This window comes from Giraffa tippelskirchi, chromosome 5 (assembly GCF_054371585.1).
Source record: "Giraffa tippelskirchi isolate mGirTip1 chromosome 5, T2T-mGirTip1v1.2.pri, whole genome shotgun sequence".
NCBI classification, from domain to species: domain Eukaryota; kingdom Metazoa; phylum Chordata; class Mammalia; order Artiodactyla; family Giraffidae; genus Giraffa; species Giraffa tippelskirchi.
Window position 1 is genome coordinate 184,053,115 of NC_137279.1, and position 19,612 is coordinate 184,072,726.

A 19,612-nucleotide genomic window follows, 5' to 3' on the forward strand; every position below is an offset into this window, starting at 1 on the left:
ACACACACAAACACACATACACAGGACTAATAGCCACATTGACAAGCCAGACAGACCCACCGTCTGTATCCCCTCACACAGAGGTGCCCACAGCCCCCTCCAAGATTTCCCCCTTATACACTCCACCCCCTGCCCCCAGTTCCCAGGCCCTGTCTCTCCCCTGTGACCTTGCCATCTGGGGAGGCAAATCCAGGCCTGGACTGAAGAAGGCCAGGGAGGGCTTCATATCCAGTGAAAGGTTTTATTAAGAGAATGAGAAAGCAGTCTTGAGAGTTGGGGAGGTACACTGGCTGCAAGGTCAAGAGAAACAACTACAAATACAAAAATCTCAAAATACAACCTCAGAGTCCGTGACATCTTTCTTCCCTCCCGGCCCACCCATAGCCCTTTGCGAGCAAAAACACCCTCTCCGTCCTGGTGTAGCTGCACATCTTGGTGCATGAGCAGAAGACAGTGAAACAAGTCCTCAGCTCATTGGGATAAATAAGTTGCACTGGACATTTTTAAACTTTAATGATAAATAAATAGGACAGACAGCAACGGGACTGAAGTGCAGCCTGGATTCAAGTTACCCAAATTGTGCTTTATCTTCTCTGTTCCTTGAGGGCCCCTCCTGCCCACTTCTTTAGAAGAGTGGCAGAGATCCAGAGAACCCACTGGGGCCTCCTGCCAGCATCCCTTTTCTGGGGGTAGGAGACTGAGATGAAGCACACCAGCTCCTCAGTAGCACATCTGGTTTGTTCATTTCCCTCCTGGTCTCAGTAAAAACAGCAAGGCCTTGGCCCCTAGGGGCACCCATCACTGCCCAGGCACCCTAATGGGCAGCACTGGCCCCAAGAACCAGGCTGTTCCATGCCAACCTCCTCCTCAAGCCCTTCTCAGCAGTCGAGGGTCAGAAAATTGCACACATGAGGCAAACCCCTGGGGGCTTAACTTATCAACACAGCACAAGAGGCCACTTCCCCTCACTCCAACCCAGACTCCTAGCTCACGGGTTTCTGGAGGAATGTTCTTTTTCTGGTCTGACTTCAGCCCCACCATTGAATGCTTTCAGGCCCACCCCCAGAAGCAAAGACCTCATTTCAGATCTTGGGAGCCCCTTGGGGATGGGGTGGGGCAAGCAGTTACTTCCTATGTTTGGCATCCTTCTCTGACGCCTTGGTGTCACCATGCCCACTGCCTGCACTGCTTAGAAACATCTTGTCCAGCCCCTTGAGTGACTCCAGTAAGTAGTTCTGGAAGGCAGTGAGGGCAGCACAGATGGCAGGCCCGCCGAAACCATGGGTGATGAGGCTGAAGTGTGTCAGACAGCTCTGTACTCCGGGCTCCAGGATGAGCGCTGGGCGAGTGTTGCCCAGCGGTGAACGGTCCTGCACCATCAAGTCTGCAAACTCCTTACAGATCTGCCTGGTTGGAGAAGGAGGGTCAAAGGTTAGAGGACAGAGGTCTGAGTCTGGTCGGATATCATATATATGATTGCTGACCCAACAGTCTACAAATGATGATCATATCCATGTTACAAAAAAGTAAACTAAGGTTCAGAGATGGTAACTGACTTGCCCAATATCACACAGATAATAAACAGCACATGCCAATACCCCATGATTTCTTTTCCTATGGATATTCTGCCCACATTCCAAGTCCAGCTCAACTCCTGCCTTATCTAGGAAACTTTCCTTGATTCTCTCTCCTACTCCAACCTGCACCCAAAACAGCCAATGCTTCAAGAGCTTTGTTTATGAAATTACTGGGGAACAATCCAGAATCTGCCTTAACTAACTGAGATAATAGCAAGCAGTGAATATGAATTGAGGCCTAGATTCTGTGCCAAGCACCCTGTCTGTATCAGCTCACTTAATTTCACAACAAAGCTGTATTGTTACCATCCCTGTCACATGGAAAAGGAAACTTGTTAGTTTCTGACGATTAGATGACCTGTCCAAGTGACTACGCTTGGGAGTTGAATCCAGCTCCACTCTGCAGCCACTATTCATTTCTCTGCATCCTGTGTCCACCTCAGGCAGGAGAACCACTTGTGTCTTCCTTTTGCATCACCAAGGAACCCAGTCAGCATCGTAGACATGACTGGGACCCAGGAAGGGCTTGGTGAGTTAGCTGATTAATGAGTGAGGTGGGTCCTGACCTAGATACGTTTCTCTAGCTCCAATATGAACAGACTCAAAGGCCCCATGAGTCACGGCAGTCCCATGAGTATGTGACGCCATTTCTGCCTAGCGCACTTGAGGGAAACGTGAAGAAGGGAGGATGGAGTTATGATATGAAGAACTGCTCTGGGTGGAGGGACTGAATGTCATTTTAAGCAGAAGAGCGAGCCCAAGAATGGGAGGGCAGGAGAGAGCAAGTGGGTCAGGTGGAGTGGGTGGAGTTTGTGCAGACCACATTGTGGGGGTCCTCAAAGGAGTCTGGATTTTACAGAAGGGTGGTTTTCAAACTGCCCTGTGTCTGTCTCTTCTTGCAAGGGAACCCTTTCTAAAAACTTAATCTTCATCAAACATCAGTTCATTACACAGGCCCTGCAGCGTCCCAGTAGAACCTAGTTTGAAAATCAATGCAGTAACAGTGGGAGCCATTGAAGGCTCTTGGGTAGACAGCAGCGCATGAGCAGGGCAGGAAGGCTGGGGGAACAGAGGGGCGCGGCAGCGAGACTAGGAGACCAGCGTTGAAGTGGCATGTGGGTGGGGTGAGGGAGGCATCAGTGAGACTTGTAGAGGGGTCAGGTGTGAAGTAAGGACAGAGTAGGGTCAACATAGGGGCCTGGTGGGGTGCCCTGATGGAGATCACAGGAGCAGAGGGGCTGACTGGCAAGGCTCAGGCATGGGGTGCAAGGCTAGAGACCCTCAGACCCACGATGGGACTGGGGCTGGTGGTGCCATGGGGGCGTGGTACCCACACATGGGCTTCTGTGTGAGCCTGTCCTGACACTGTGTTTGTGGCAAATAGAACTCAGATATGCTCACGTGTCCACGTGTGCCCTGTCACGTGCAGCATGGAGCCTAGGTGTGTGCAGTGCCACACGTACCGTGTGTTCATCACAGGTACGTGTGGTGTCCATTGTGCCCACGCTTGGTGCCTGTATACGGCCTGTGTATGGCAGCCTGCGCACGGCGCCCTCACTCACTTGGCAGCCAGCAGCATGCTCTTGCGGCCCTGCAGCTCCCCGGGGTCAGCATGCTGTCGGCACAGGTACTCGGCAGCTGCCTTGGCTGGGAACTCGGTCTCACAGACGTAGCCAAAGTCTCGGGCCAGGTGTACGGCCTCTCCTAGGGGGAGGGGAGGCAGAGATGAGATGCCACTACAGCCACGTGTACCTCTGAGCCTGGAGCACAGCCTGGACCCTCCAACCCCTGGCCAGGGCTATCCTGCTCCATTCGGCTTCTATACATGTATATCTCTGCTTCCGATTCCCCTCTCAGCTCTAGTCACAACCCCACTGCCCTTCCTTCTCGGAGGGTCTCTGAGCTCAGGGGTGGGAGCTGAGCTCATCATCTGTCCCAGAGCCTGAACTCAAGATGATTGGGCTCAGAGTCACCAACCTCCAGGGAGGGGACTCTAATCCCCTCATCTCTACCACATTCAAACACTGGCTACTCTTCCTCCCGTACACACACACACACACACACACTCTCTCTCTACCAGCACAGTCACCTGTGTGCTGCTTATATACGTAAAGACTGTACACCTATTTCACACACACCCCTTATATATGGTGCACAGAGAACACACATATGACTAAACACACCCTCCTGCATCAGAGACAGTCACACACAGTCACACTGCGTGACACGTGTCCCCTCGGGCCTCACCCTCTACTAGCGAAGTCAGCAGGGTCACATTGGCGGCCTTGCGACGGCCAGCTGGCAGGTTGAGCCCAATCTTCTCCAGCCGTTCGCGCAGGCACCGGCCTCCATTCTTGGACTTGGCCCTGGTCATGCACACAGAGAGACCCACACACTATGAAGAGAGAATCATGTACGCTCAGTGACCCAACAGGGCCTTGCTGCCTCCACCAACCCTGCTGAGGCTTGGGTCTGGCCCTGGGGACATGCTGGGGTCTCTACCTGCCCAATCCCAATCTCTTCCTAATCTCACTGGTTTTGCAGCCACGATGGGAAAGGGAGCCTAACACCCAGCTCCAGGAACCCCTCAGTTCTCCCTAATCCTCCCAACAGCAGGGATAGCCCAAGGTGGGGCAGGATGGACCAGCATCTCAGGGTTCTTTCTCCCACCTGTGTACATCAACACAGCTGCCCAGGGACATGCAGGCCCAGAGACACACAGGGAAACACAGAGAGATACATGGGAGACATTGTTATACACACAGCTGCCCAGGGGCACACAGACACACACACAGATGAGACGCATTGAGGGCCAAGAACAGAGACACGCACACCAATAGAGACGGACACACAGCCTCAGAGACGTAGGACACACAGCCTCAGAGATGCAGGACACAGCAACGCATGTCCACACTGAGTCAGGAGCCCAGGGACATCTGTGCAGACGCCCACGGACTCATACAAGCCACTCTGGGATGCTCAGCGACCAGGAATAAGGGGATATTCCCACACCTGCACAAATGCAGCCCCTACCCAAAGGTGCACGCTCAGTCACTCAGTTGTGTCCGACTTTGCGACCCCCATGCGCTGTAGCCCACCAAGCTCCTCTGTCCGTGGAATCTTCCAGGCAAGAATACTGGAGTGGGTTGCCATTTCCTACTCCAGGGGATCTCCCTGACCCAGGGACTGGACCCTCCTGCTTTGCAGGGGGACTCTTTACCACTGCACCACCTGGGAAGCCCCACACAAAGGTAAGCATATACTCACACAGACACACAGAGTAGAACGTACTCTAACCAACACATCCCACTAAAAGTAACACAGGAAACTCACATTCATGAAAACATATACTCCTGTCCACTCCCTACACCACATACACATACAAACACAGATGCAAGCATGCACACAAACACTATCCTCAAATACATCAAAAGTCATAGTCCTGAAGCAGAAATACCTACCCAGGCACAAGGACATACACAGAGACAGACCCAATTATGAAGACAAACCATGGACCCCATGCTCTCTGCCCAGAACACACACACCAGAGAGGCCTATAACTGACACAGGGAATGGATCTTAAGTCCTGGGGATCCTTCTTCTGGGTGGGGTAGGGGTGAAAATGGCACTGTTCCTTCCTCTAACCCAGCCTTGTCCATCGTGCCCCATGTGGGTGAGTCCTGCATCCCTTCTTGGTACCCAGGCGCTTCTCTACCCCCGACCCTCCAGCCTGCAGACCCATGGGAGCTGCCAAGGATGCAGGCCTGTCCAGAGAGCATGCATAATCCCCCTGGGAGACGGAGGTGGAGATGACCCTGTGTCCTGGGGTGGGGCCGTCCCCTCTCCAAACCCCTGAGAAAGTCTGAAAGGACCACAGGTTTTAGCCTTGACCCTGGGCCGGGAGCTGTGGGCTGGCCTTCCTACCTGCGAAGGACACCACCCAGGAGAGAGGCGTTGAGGCACTCGGGAGGCGAGAGTCGCCGCTGGACCTCCCCCACCGTCACTTTGTACTTGGATGTCGAGCTGAGCAGAGAGAGCCGGCCGGGCACAGAGCAGAAGACCTCACTGGGGTTTGTGATGCCGCCAACCAAGCTGTCTTTGGCCAATGAGAGGGCCGAAAGGCTGCTGGCTTTGGAGGGGATGGGGACTGTGGAGCAGAAGCGAGAGCAAGGGAGAGAGACAACACTGAGCGGGGGACCACAGGGCACGGGCACTAGCCAGCTGGGATGCGAGCACGCTGCTGGGGCACCAGCTCACATGCTGTGCACACACAGCTGCTTCTGCATGTCCCAGCACCTTCCAGAAGGAGGTTCCACTAACCCTGCTTTACAAGGGAAGAGACTGAAGCATGATGAGGTTAACGTGACTCACTCACGTTCACTCAGCCAATGGGTGGTGGAAATGAAATTCATAGTTCTCTGGCTCTTGAACCCCGACTCCCTTCATTGAGTCAGGCTGGTCCCCTGTTAAAAATCAAACAGCCTCAGCAGTCTTGGGAGTTTGGGCATGTGTGATCACAGAGGGTGTTGGAAATAAGGAAATGGAATGTGAGCTGGAGACTGGATTCCTGGGTCACTGCAGCAGGGCCCAGCCAGATCTATGCAATCACAAGGAGTCCCCTATTCCCCACTCCCGCTCACCTGTGATCCCCATGTCTCCCCCACCACCTCAGGTCAGTGAAAGGCCTGGGGGCTTTGGACTCCCCCATCCCAGGGACAGGGAGGTTATGGCCCCATTAGGCCCCCAACCCTGGCCCTCTTCCTGCTAAGTCACTCTGGGATGTTCAAGGAGTCCAGGAATAGACATCCCCTATCGCTCCGTCCCCCAATACTCTCCAATTTTGTACTAATATCTATGAAGGGCAGGGAAGGGAATCTGAGAAGTTTATTTTTTAACACACATTTGGACACTCTTGGCTCTAAAAGAAAGATCTTCCTGCAATCTAACCTCCATTCTCCTGCTAAGCCTCAGGGGGAAGGGAGAATGACTGAGGCACTTGTTTCCTTTTGGGCTTTTCTTCTTTCAAGGAAGTGAGAGCCTTAGTAGAAAAGGCAGGCTTTCTGTGTTTGGGGAGGGGGGATCAAGCAGAGATCCTGAGGCCAAGAGACACTGAGCACTCACTATACTATATACTATGTGCTTCTACCGATAACCTCACTGAATCCTCAGAACGAGAGGCTACATTTATTATCCCCATTTTAAAGATGAGAGACTGAAGCCCAGAGAGGTGAAATAATGTGCCTGAAATCATGTAGCTGGTAGACTTAGTAAGTAAGCCCTGGACTTAGTAGTAAGGGAGGTTAGTAGTTACTACTCCCTTAGTAGTAAGCCCTGGACTGTGGTCTCAATGGCGGCACTTGGCCCTCCAGTCATCTGGCAAAATGTTCGCTGAGCACCCGTGTGTGGGGAACTGTGCTAAGCCTCGGGAAGGCAGAAGTAAGCAAGGCTGGCCTAGTCCCTGGCCTGGCAGAGCCCCTCCCGCTTTCCCCTCTCTGAATGTGCATTGAAACCTTCCCTCTCTTTGCCCAGCCAGAAACCTCAGTGAGGCCCTCCACACCGCCCTCTCCCACCCCATCCCACCCATCACCATGGCCTAGGGCTTTCTTTTCTCCACGTGCCTGGATGCAGCCACAGGTATGGAGGGACCGTCACTCACTTCCCACCTGAATTTCTGCACAGCCCCTGCTCCAGAGGGATCTTTCTGAAACATCCATCACTCCCCAGCCTAGAACTCATCAGTGCCTGAGAATCAAATTCTAGCTCCATAGCTGAGCAGAATGATGCTGCCTACCCTCCAGTGAGTGCCAACCATATACCAAGTGCTTCACATTAACAGGTCTGTGGAGTAGATGGTATTTTCTATCCCCATTTCAAGATAAAGAAACTAAAAGTTGAAAGTATTAATAGTTAAGCTGGCTCAGCAATAAGGAGCAGAGATGGGTCCTGACCTCTGATGATGACCGTAACTAACTGTCATAGCGCCCTTCTTGGGACTTCCTTGGTGGTCCAGTGGTTAAGAATCTGCCTGCCAATGCAGGGGGCACGGTTCTATCCCTGGTCAGGAAACTAAGATCCCACATGCTGCACAGTGTGGCCCAATTTTCTTTAAATAGTGGGACCTCCCTTGTGGTCCAGCCCTCTCTACCTGTCTTGCCTCGTCCTCCATCTGCCCTTTAGGCTCTCAACCACACTAACCAAGACAAATATACTCTGAGCCACATATATAAATTTATATTTTCCAGAAGCCCCATTTTTAAAAAGTGAGAAACACATTGAGATTAACTTTAATATATTTTACTTACCCCAATATATAAAAATATTATCACTGAATCATATAATCAATATTTTAAAAATTATGAATGAGCTATTTTACATTATTTTCTTGTACTTGGTCTTCAAAACTCAATACATGTTTTATACTTACAACCCGTCTTAATTTGGACTAGCCACATTTCAAGTGCTCTATAGCCACACATGGCCGGTGGATCCTACAGTCGACAGCACAGCTGTAGACTTCAAAGTGGGGAGTGCAGCAGTTAATATAAGTAAGTGAGATATGGGAGTGTTACCGTGTAGGACATACCAACATTGCCAGAACTCTTAGTTTGTTCAGGTTTTTGGTTTGTTTTGTTTTTGCTGCTAAGACCAGAATTTGAGGTTTCTAGGTGATATCTCTGGATTACTTTTTTTCACTGCACTGTGCAGCTTATGGGAACGTAGTGCCCTGACCAGAGACTGAACCCAAACCCCATGCAATGGAAGCATGGAATCCTAGCCTCTGGACCATCAGGGGATTCCCTGGATTTTTAAACATTGGTAACTGATTCAAAAGTTTAGGGATGTCCTTGGTGGTCCAGTGGCTAAGAACTAGATCCCATGTGCAATCTCATACGCTGCAATGAAGATCTAAAATTTCATGTCCCGTGACTAAGACTCACCACAGTCAAATAAAAACTTAATTTAAAAAAAATTAATAGAAATGCACATTTAAAAAGGGTGAACTGTACTATATGTAAGATATACCTCAAGCTTGACTTAAAAAAAAAACTATGAATTAATATAAATTAACAAGAAGGGAAAAGAGACTGTTCGGCTGCCCATGACTCCTAGGCAGAGGGAATGGTCAGAAGAATAGAGAATTCTTCCCTCCCCCAGCAGCCTCCTCCATCCAGCTTTTATTAAAATCTGGAGACCCCTGAGGCCAGGAGAGAGACCAAAGCTGGGTGAAGCCGTTTGTGCGTGTGCAAACAGACATATGTGAGCACACATGTCACACAAATGTCTATACATAAAAACTACATGCCCCGCTATACAGCAATGAGGGCGAACCTGTGCATGCATACACTTAACAACGATCAGTGAGCCCCAGCTCTATACACACAGGCTCTGCCCTTCTCCAGTGTTGCGGGAATGCGGCAATGTGCATAAGGATACATGCAAGTGCTTTTGCTCCTGTTGATATATTTAAACATAGAGTATATGCCAGATTTATGCAGACATAGGTGCAGCTAGTGTAGTGCAAGACAAGTGGACAAGTGTTTCTGTATATGAATTAAAGACTTTGCTGCTTCCCCCCCATTTGTCTGTTATCTTTCCCCTCAGAGCTTTTTCCTTCAAAAATGATGGGTGTGAAGCCAGGGTGAGGCAGGGAAGCAGGTGGCCTGGGGAAAGAGCAGTCATAAAGGTGGGAATTAACTAGGACAGATTGCAAGGCAGGGACACTGGCGTCTGTCTCCCACACCACAGTGAGTCCTGAAGCTGAAGTGGTCTACTCATGGTGTCCCCCTGGTCATGCACACAGAAGCCATTCACACGTACACATGCCTTCAGACAAGACTCACACACACACCACAAGTCTACACACTCTGTCCACAGGTGGGAGATACGTCCTGACCACTGTTTCTGTGGAGTGTGCCACAAATGCTCAGAAAGCTGGTTAAAACTGCAATTCTTTCTAGAATAAAATACAGGAAAAAAGCCTTCATGACCTTGGAATGGGCAAACAGTTCCTCATACAACACCAAAAGCATGATCCATAAAAGAAAATCATGAAACTGGATTTCATCAAAATAAAAGACTTTTGCACGTGAAAAGACACTATTAAGAAAATGAAGGGCTTCCCTGGTGGTCCTGGGGTTGGGAATCTGCCTTGCAACGCAGGGGATGCGGGTTCGACCCCTGGTTGTGGAACTAGGATCCCCCATGCGGCAGCCCAACCATGCACCGCAACAACCGAGCCTGCACGCCACAGCTGGAGTCCATGTGCCACACAAAGACCCCGCACGACCCAGTGAAGACCCCATGTAATGCAACTGAGACCGCCACACGGCCAAATAAATAAATAAAAGCGAGAGTTTCTTTTAAAAAATGAATGAAATACTCTTGAATAAGATATCTACAAATCCTATATCTTATCAAGGATGCGGATCCAGAATATGTGAATTCTTATAATTCAATAGTAAGATAAATAACCCAATTAGAGAATATTCAAAACATGTGAATAGATGTTTCATTAAAAATGAGATATGAGTGGCTAGTAAGCATATGAGAAAGAGCTCAACATCATTACTGATTAAGGAAATGCAAATTAAAAATATACTGAGATACTCACCAGGAAGGCTATAATCAGACAGACAGACATATCAAGTGCAGATGACGATGTGAAGAAACTGGAATCCTCACATCTATTTGGTAGGAATGTAAAATAGTACAGCTGCTTTAGAAAACAGCTTGGGAGTTTCTTTAAAAAATTAAAAACAAACTCATAAAATCCAGCAATTCCACTCCTAGGAATTCAAAAGTGAAAACATATCCACACAAAGATGCATTGTGAATGATCACAGCAGCATTATTCATGCTAGCCAAAGGTGGAAACAAGCCCAGAGTCCATCAACTGATGAATGAATAAACAAAATGTGTTACATCCATACACTGGAGTACTACTAAGCAATAAAAAAGGGACAACCTACTAACAAAATCTACAACACAGATGAACCTCAAAAATATTATAAGTACAACAAGCTAGATGCAAAAGTTGACATATTTATATATGTGTTTCATTTATATAATATGTCCAGTATATGCAAACATACAGACAGAAAGCAGATTAGTGGTTGCCTAAAGCTTGGAGTGGGAATTAATTAATTACAAACGAGAATAGAGGAATTTGGAGGGGGGTGTTGGAAATGTCTTAAAACAGACTGTGGTAATGGTTACACAACTCTATAAGTGTACTAAAAATCTTCAAATTGTACTCTACCAATGGGTGAATTTCAGGTATGTAAATTTTACTTCAATCAATCAGTTTTAAAAAAAATGAAGTCCCAGGGCCATATTTCCAGGGATTCTCTTTCAGTAGATGTGAGATGGTACCCTAATGCTGGGAAGGATTGGGGGCAGGAGGAGAAGGGGATGACAGAGGATGAGATGGCTGGATGGCATCACCGACTTGATGGACATGGGTTTGGGTAGACTCCAGGAGTTGGTGATGGACAGGGAGGCCTGGCGTGCTTCGATTCATGGGGTCGCAAAGGGTCGGACACCTACTGAGCCTCATGCTAATGTTTCAACTTCAGGCACTCACCGCTTCTCTTTTGAGCTTGTCCTACGACCTGTACAAACCGGCTCACTGCCGGTATTCCTGTTCCTGTCTGTCTCTCTGGCCAGTCCTGCCGGCTTTCTGTGCCCCTAGGACAGGTCGCAAAACTGAAAGTGACAAATGTGGGTAGAAAATTGAGGGCTCCCCACTTCCCTTCGGCTCAGCCTCAGCCCCATCTGACGTCGCTGCCGCACAGCTGCCCTGGCTGCAAGGGGCTGCCAACCTGCGGGTGTGTGGTGGGGCGGGGCCTTGCCGCCCCTCCCCTGCCTGGCCTCCCGGGACTCAACGGTCATAGTGGAGGCCCGAGGCCTCCTCCAAGTAGGAAGGCTGCTGCTGGGGTAAAGCTAGGGCTGCCTCCCTTTCACACCCAGAAACCCAGCCGCCCTTGACACAGCTGCCCCTCCCACTAGGGCCAGGAGGAGCTGCAGGAATGAAGTCTTTGCTGCAGCTAGCCAAGAACGAGTTTCTGTAATGTCAGGGCTTTCCATAATTCTGTAACTCCAGGACTTTCTATAAATCCAGGAATGGGACGGTCCCCCATCGCTCCTGGCGAGTGCCAGAGGACTTCAGGACGGGACGGGGGCTCCCCAGGCCTTCGGAAAGACCTGAGGGAGAAGGACGCTAACCAACCGCGCCCACGTGGCTGGCGGCGTGGCCGGAGTCCCGCAGTAACTGCGGAGGGCAGAAACGAAAATCACCCGGTTTGTGGGGCGTGGAGGCTCCAGGACCCAGGGCTTCAACTGGGCCACCTGTGTGGCCACGGCTAGGTCGCCTGTGACTGACCTTCGCAGATGGGCTTTGCCTGTCTGGTTGCAAAGCCGCCAAGTGCCGCAAGAACTCCGTCTCCTCCCCAAAGGTTAGCCGCGCCGGCGGCCAGCCAAAGGCCAAGGTCGCTGCTTGGGAACCAGCCTTTTCCTTCCTTTAGGAGATCCAGCTCTCGCCCCTCCCTCTTTGCGGCACTGCCCTGGGCTGTGACTCTTCGTCCAGGTTGGGGCTCCCAGCGTGCAGTCCCTAACTTAGGTCGCCGGGCCACCCACCGGCTGACACTGCAGTCGGGCCGGTGTGCGCGCCCGCGACGGCGATATCCCGCCCAGCTCGGGCGCCCACGTCCATCCCTCACCCGCCGTAGTCAGCGCGCAACACTCGCGAATCCTGGCCCCACTCACTGTGTTCTTAGGACTGCTTTTGGGGATCCTTGCGCACCCCTAGTACCCAGTATTTATGGAAGTTTGGGGCTGGGAGTTTTTAGTTCCTCTTTGTAGCCAGTCTCTTGTCCTGGTTCTGACCAGGGGATTGGGGTTTAAGGTACTCAGAGGCCCAGCTGGTTTTTCTACCCTTCCCCAAGGCAGAAATCCCCAGGTTCCTTGGGCTGCCCAGGTGGCGCTAGTGGTAAAGAACCCGCCTGCCAATGCAGAAGATGTAAGAGACATGGGTTTGATCCCTGGGTTGGGAAGATCCCCTGGAGAAGGGAACGGCTATCCACTCCAGTATTCTTGCCTGGAGAATCCCATGGATAGAGGAGCGTGGTGGGCTAGTCCATAGGGTTGCAAAGAGTCAGACACGACTGAAGTGACTTGGCACGCACACTTCCCCCAGGGAGTCAGTGAGGCCAGGCCCCCCTAACCCACCGAGTCCTGGCAGGAGTCGGGAGCTGGGGACTGAGACCGTGGAGACCATCTCCAGGTGGACGTAGCCCCGCGGCAGGCTCTTGCCACTGGAGACTGAGTTTTTCCTTCTGCCGGTTTCAGAAAAACCCACTAAAGCAAGGCAGTGGCCGTTAGCAAAGAGCTGGCTCTGACCGCACACCTGCCGGGACTCCAGGCAGCCTCCCCAAACCCCCAGCTCCAGGTAACAGAGCCCCAATAACTGGTGCCCCTTCCCCTAAGTTCTGGGTGGGCTATCCCCTCATCTTTCCCCACACATACTCCAGGTGGTCCAGCTAACTCCCAGCCCCAAGTCTTGGAAATCCAAGTCCCGCCCCGTGCCCTGTCCCTCCCCACCCCACACACTCGCTCTCTGGGAGGGCAGACTGATCCCAGGCTTGAATTCACTGGTTTGAAAAACAACTTGTGCCTGCCCTGGGCACTGCGGGCGCGTCTGTGCCCCCATATTACTCTCTTCACTGCCCCCTCCCCAAATTCGAGGAGCCTGCTGGCTGCCTGAGCTTCCTGAGTCTCTTTCTCACCTTTCTCTGTCACCGTCAGAACTCACAGGTCCCAAGATCCAATGGAGGGCAGATCTCAAACCCCTGGCTTTTACTAGGGCAGAGATACACAAACACCCTGAAAATAAATAGGGAGCAACTCTCCATGCTTAGAGATCCTCAGTGCCAAAAAACAAGTTCCTGGACACAACAGGGACCCTGACCCCCAAAAGCATGGAAATTACACCAACATGACGGACACACATTACACACTCAACAACAACAGACACCAAGAAATACTAGAAAGACACCTAGGAAAGGAATATTTTAGACATGTGCAGGACTGCAAACTCACATAGACACCAACACCAGGCCCTGATCCTCCTGCACGTGGCCTGACACAATATTCACAGACCAGCTCCCTCATCCTGAACACTGGAAGAGGCTCCCCGGTGGAGAAAAAATTCCCTAGGGAAACCACAAGGCTCCCGAGGTCCTGCTGGGAAGGGAGGGGCAGAAAGAACCTGTCAGGCTAGGAAATGGTAAGGCTCCGTAAAGTGGAAATCATTTAACGACATCCATGGGAATAGCACCCCTATTACCACCTCTTAGGAAACAGGGAAGTGGTTTAACTTGTTCTGCAAATTAACTCCAGATCTAAAAGAGTGCCCTCCCCCTTGGTAGGGAGAGGCCAGGCCCCTGCACAGGCTTGGCCACCAGGGTAGCTAAGTGAGCTTGGTCGGGCTCCCAGGGCACCCGGGCTGGTAGGCTCTGGGGCTAACTCAGCAACCACCCCAGCTGCCCAGGCTTGCAGCCTCCGCAGCCCCTCTACTGGGCTGGAAAGAGTGACCGGTGGCCACCGAGCTCGGCGATGCACAGGAGGGACGCGCCATAGGGAAGACGTTGGGTCTGTGTGCCAGGGCTTGCACCATCTCGCCCAGTTCTTCCCTGGCAGAGGCACGCCATTCTTCCTTACCTTTCTTGATCACCGACTGGTCCAGGAGGCTCATTCCCGGCTCGTCCATGGCCTGCAAATAGGACAGGGCAGTGGTAAGGGCGCTCGTAGACACTAGTCTCTTGCCGCTTCCCAAGCCCCTGTTGTCCCCGCTCCGCTCCTCTTACTGTGTGCTCCGCCCAACGCGCACCACCCGTCGCCTGCGGCGGCCTCGGGCGGGACCAGGATTCACCCGCGCTCCAGCATTTGCAGCCAAGTTGGAGCCCTGGGAACCCCGCCATGCAGTTCAAAGAGGGAATTTTGAATCTTAGGCAACTCCTTCGCCTCTCTTCGTTCCAGGCACAGGCTGCCCCAGTAGACCAGGACTGGGCATAGATGCCCTACGTTGCCCAGCGGAGAGGGACAAAAGTGGTTCAGCCCCAGTCCATTTACTCCGCGAAGGGTCGCCGCCACCCAGACACCAGGCTCACGGACTCAGAACCAAGCCACCCGAAAGGCCAGGCAGCGTCCAACTCAGGACGTGGGGCATCCTCGGTAGGCTGGGAGAAAAGTCGGGCGGGCTCCTGCATTGGCCACTCTTTGCCGCCCGCCAGGTCCTAAGTCACCGCAGCGGATGCTGGCCCATCCCAGACCGTTCGGGCCTCACCTGCAGATCCTCCAGGCCCGGCGGGGCCGCCAGCCCGGGCAGGCCGAGGGACGCGTCGGCCAGGCCGTGCGCGCCCTCGGTCAGGCCTTGCAGGAGCCGCGGCACAGCAGCGGCGGCGTAGTCGCGGCGCGGGTCGAGGCCCAGGGCTCGGGCGGGCGGCGCCAGCAGCCCGGGCGGCTCGTCGTGGGCGCGGGCGGCGGCGCGGGGCGCGGCCCAGGCGGCCTGCGGAGGCTGCGGCTGCGCCAGGGGCGCCAGGCCTCCGTACGGGTCCCCAGCCAGGTGGGGAAAGGCGGAGGCGGCGTCGGGCGCCTGGCCGTAGGGCAGCGGCGGCTGCGGGTAGGGCGGCGGGAAGTAGGGCGGCTGGAAGTCGGCGGCGGTGGGTGTGTGGCACAGCGGCGGCGCCGGCCCATAGGCCGCCTGGGGCAGCGAAGTCAGGCGGGCCCCGCCAGCCGCTGCGCCCAGCCCGTCGGGGCGCTCCTGGGGAAGGAAAGGGGCGCGTCAGGCGATCCAGCGGCAGCTGAAAGGATCCTCCTCAGCTCCCGAGGGGCCGGCTGCCGTCCTGCCCGCTCCCCGGGCCCGAGGTCTATCTCTGAACGACCCGTGGGCGCGGGAACCTTGGGCTGCAGACAGCGATGTCCCGTGCGCACGGTTCTCCGCGGGCGCAGTCGCTGTGGCCCCCTCCATCCGAGATTTCGTTGGAGTAGGAGGCTCGGAACGGAAGGTCCAGCACCCAGGCTGCCCGATCCCCGGCCGGGCACGCCCCCGTGCCCGAGACTACTCACCATGGCGGAGTAAGTGTGCACCAGCATGGGGCGGGCAGCGCAGGGCGCGAGGCGTGGCGGCGGCGGAGCCCTCGCCCGACGGCGAGCTCGGCGGGAAGACGTGCGCGGAGCCTGCAGGACCCGCAGGAGGTCACTGTGCGGTGGCGGGGTGCAACCCAGCCCGGAGCCCGCCAGGCATCTGGTCCTCAGCAGTGGGTGCCCCCGGGCGGGTCCATGGGGGCGGGATGTGGGTCGCACGGGCGCTGATCGCACTTGGAAAAGTCGGTCAACGGGTGCCCAGCGCCCGCCCTTCTTCCTCTGAAGGCAGCTTGCTCCTTGCACTCCAGTTATAGTGGCGGGGGCGCGCGGGGCCTCCGGGGGCGCGCATTAAAGAGACAAGCTAGGGCCGCTTTCTCCCTGCTCCCAAGTGACTGCTCAAGACGAGGCGTGGTTTTGGCGCGACCCCCTGTAGCGGACAGAGTCGTGGTTCCAATCCACGCTGGTCTGAGCGCCTTCTAGGCTTGAAACAGAAGAATTCGAGGTTGGGACACAAGGGCCTTAGTTTGCTTTGGCTCTGCCACATCTTTGCCTTTGGAGCCAAGCACTACCCTTCCTCGGCGTTATCTTGCTAGTCTGTAAGATGGGTATCAGTCCTTTCTCTAACCACCTCACCCTATTATGGTTGAGGTGGGCAGTCCTGAAAGTGGAAGAGGTTTGTGAGCTGCAGACTCAAGCCCACTGGCTCCTGTGCAAACATATGTCAGCGCATGGGTCTGTGTGTGTGTGTGTGTGTGTGTGTGTGAGTTGGGGGCCATCACAGCCTCTCTGCATGTTTCTAGATAAAAGCCCCTCTGAGGGTGCTTACTTCACTCAGGCTTCCCCCAGCTGGTAAATCCCAATACCTAGCCAGGGTCTGAGGAAGTTGGAGACACAAACTGACTGCACAGAGAGAGTTGCCTGGCACTGGGATTGGGCATGATTTCCATCTGAGTAGGGCTCAAGGTATTTCTGAAGCCTTGAGGTCCTGGGCTGATTGAGCGTGGGTGGGTCATACCCAGAGGATGTTGAGTGAAGCTGTAACTGACACCATGTGGACCGTGTGCTATCATCGCATTAACACGCATAACATGCACAGACTGTGTGTTTGCGTATTACCAGGACAGGCACCGGCTGGCTGTCAAGCATGTTCCAGTCTCTGCAGTCACTTTTGCTTTACTTCAAATCCCAGCCTTTCCTTCCTGAGGAACAGGGACAAGAATTAAAGAAAGGGAAATGAGAGGGGGCAGCAAACGATGAGATGGTTAGATAGCATCACCAACTCCATGAACGTGAGTGTGAGCAAACTCCAGGAGATAAAGAAGGGCAGGGAATCTTGGTGTGCAACAGTCCATGGGGTCTCAGAGTCAGACACAACTTAGTGACTGAACAACAAAATGACAGAAATGGTAAGGGGAATGAGAATTAAGACAGCAGATGGAAGGTGTTAAAAAAAAAAAAAAGTTGGGATCTTCCCTGGCAGTCCAGTGGTTAAGACTTTGTGCTTCCATGGCAGGGGGTGTGGGTTAGATCCCTGGTTGGGGAACTTAAATACCACATGCCACGTGGCACTGCCAAAAAGTCTTTTTTTTTGCCAAAAAGTTTTTTAAAAAAGAAAAAAAAATGGCAAGAAGATGCTCCGACCAGGGCAGAGTAGAACTGTTGTTGTTCAGTTGCTAACTCACGTCCGACTTCCCAGGCTTCGCTGTCCTTCACTGTCTCCTGGAGTTTGCTCAAACTCATGTCCATTGTGTGGATGATTCCATCCAACCATCTCATCCTCTGTCGTCCCCTTGTCCTCCTGCCCTCAATCTTTCCCAGCATCAGGGTCTTTTTCAATTAGTCAGCTCTTCACATCAGGTAGCCAAAGTATTGGAGCTTCAGCTTCAGCATCAGTCCTTCCAATGAATATTCAGGGTTGATTTCCTTTAGGATGGACTGGTTGGATCTCCTTGCTGTCCAGGGGACTCTCAAGAGTATTCTCCAGCACTGCTGTTCGAAAGCATCAATCTTCAGTGCTCAGCCTTCTTTATGGTCCAACTCTCATATCTGTACATGACCACTGGAAAAACCATAGCTTTGACTATACGGACCTTTGTAGGCAACATAATGTCTCTGCTTTTTAATATGCTGTCTAGGTTTGAATAGAAATAATCACAACTTATTATATACTATGTCAGACTCTATGCTAAATGCTTGATGAATATTGAGTTGTTTAATGCTCGCAACAACCCTATGAGATAGAAACCCTTATCACCCCTATTCTCAGGTAAGATAAGTGAGATACACAGAAGTGACATAACTTGCCCAAGGTCAAGGAGCTGGTTAAGTGGCAGAGCTGGAGCAGTCTGCCCTAGCCTCTTTCTGTGTTCAGAATCACTATTCTGTATTCCCTTAGACGCAGGAGCCTAGAATTTAGTCCTGACTCTGATGAACTGTGTGATTCCGAGCAAGCCCCCTTTCCTCTCTGATCTCAGTTTCTGCAACTTCAACAACAACAATATGGGAGGGAAGAGTGGACCAGATGTTTTCTTAGACCCCTTTCTAATGAAGTGGAGGATGAGAAAGGAAAGATTAAAATAGTGAGCTAGATTAGAGGAGAAAGGGAGATAGAGAATGGGAGGTGTGTGGAGGAGACCTGAGGGGTGTATCACAGAAGGCACACCTCGGGTGCAGAGCTCAGGTCTGGGTCATCTCAGTCTGGGAGGCTTTAGGGGAAGGAGGAGGAGGCTAGAAACAGCCGAAGTTTCATCGCTAAGAACTTTCCAGAAGCTGAAACCACCAGCTAAGGTGATAGAGAAAGCAAAACTGGGCAGCTTTGCAACCTCGTGTCCAGGGCAGATAAGAAGTCAGGAGTATGTGTGTGTATATCTATATGGATGTGGGGGTCTGTGGTGAGACCCCTGTTCCCCACAGGACATTAGACATCAGGCTCCAGGACAGGTGTACGTGTGATAGCACGTGCATGCAGGTCAGTGGACGCTTTGGGAAAACGTCCGGGAGCAGTGAGACTTATGATGCCTGTGCCAGCTCTGGGCATCTCCTGCTCTTCCCAGTGGGCTTGGGAAGGCCAGAGTGACCAGAAAAGCTGCCTGCCCAGTGGCTTTCCTCACCCTACTTCCTTGCAGTTTAAGACAACTCCTGCTTGCTTATTTCTCCTCTTTTCTGACCCTTTCTCAATCTCCTCTTCTATCTCCCTTCTTTTCACCCACACCCTTAAGGTCACTTATTCATCCTGAGTTGTAGCTTCTACCTTTTCTTCCTAGCTACACTCTTCACTAGTGAGTTCATCCCCTTTCAAGACTTTAATGACTCCCTGCCCATTGTTATCTCCCAACCTTGTCTCCAGTCTGTGTCTCTCACTAGAAATCCAGACCCATAGGTGCGATTGCCTACTGGATATTCCCTCCAGGAAACTTGTTGCAGCTGAGACCTTCCAAACCCCAACCTGAAGTCAAACATCTCCTCTACCACCACCACCAACTCCAACCTGCTTCTCCTCTCATGTTCTAGAGTTCCATAAATGGCACCACCATCCTTCAAATTAAAAAGAGCCATCCCAGGCTCTGTCCTTTCCCTCATTTCCATAAGCTACTGGAGTCGGTAGCCTTTCCCTTCTCCAGGGGATCTTCCCAACCCAAGGATCGAACCCAGGTCTCCTGCATTGCAAGTGGATTCTTTACCAGCTGAGCCACAAGGGAAGCCCCTAATTCTCATAGAGGATCATCATTTCTAATTCTTGAACATCTCTCTTCATCCTCTGTCAGCATCTTAAGCTGCCATACTCTTGCTTTTAGACCAGTTGTTCTCAAAGTGTGGTCTCTGAACCAGCATCACCTGCAACTTCTGGAACCTGTTAGAAGTGTCAGTTAGACCTACTGAATCAGGAACTCTGG

The 19,612-nt window shown here is 52.4% G+C and overlaps 1 protein-coding gene across 1 annotated transcript; it reads right to left on the reverse strand.

Annotated features, from left to right (window-relative positions):
• Window positions 1–227: 227 nt before the first annotated feature.
• Window positions 228–15,728, reverse strand: TFAP2E (transcription factor AP-2 epsilon). Its single transcript, XM_081488947.1, has 7 exons — window positions 15,702–15,728; window positions 14,920–15,396; window positions 14,295–14,346; window positions 5,502–5,724; window positions 3,825–3,943; window positions 3,140–3,281; window positions 228–1,407 (listed from the first exon to the last, which is right to left on the reverse strand). Exons 1-7 carry the CDS (start codon window positions 15,726–15,728, stop codon window positions 1,125–1,127), a joined length of 1,323 nt encoding a protein of 440 aa, XP_081345073.1. The 3' UTR covers window positions 228–1,124.
• Between the last annotated feature and the right edge of the window lie 3,884 nt (window positions 15,729–19,612).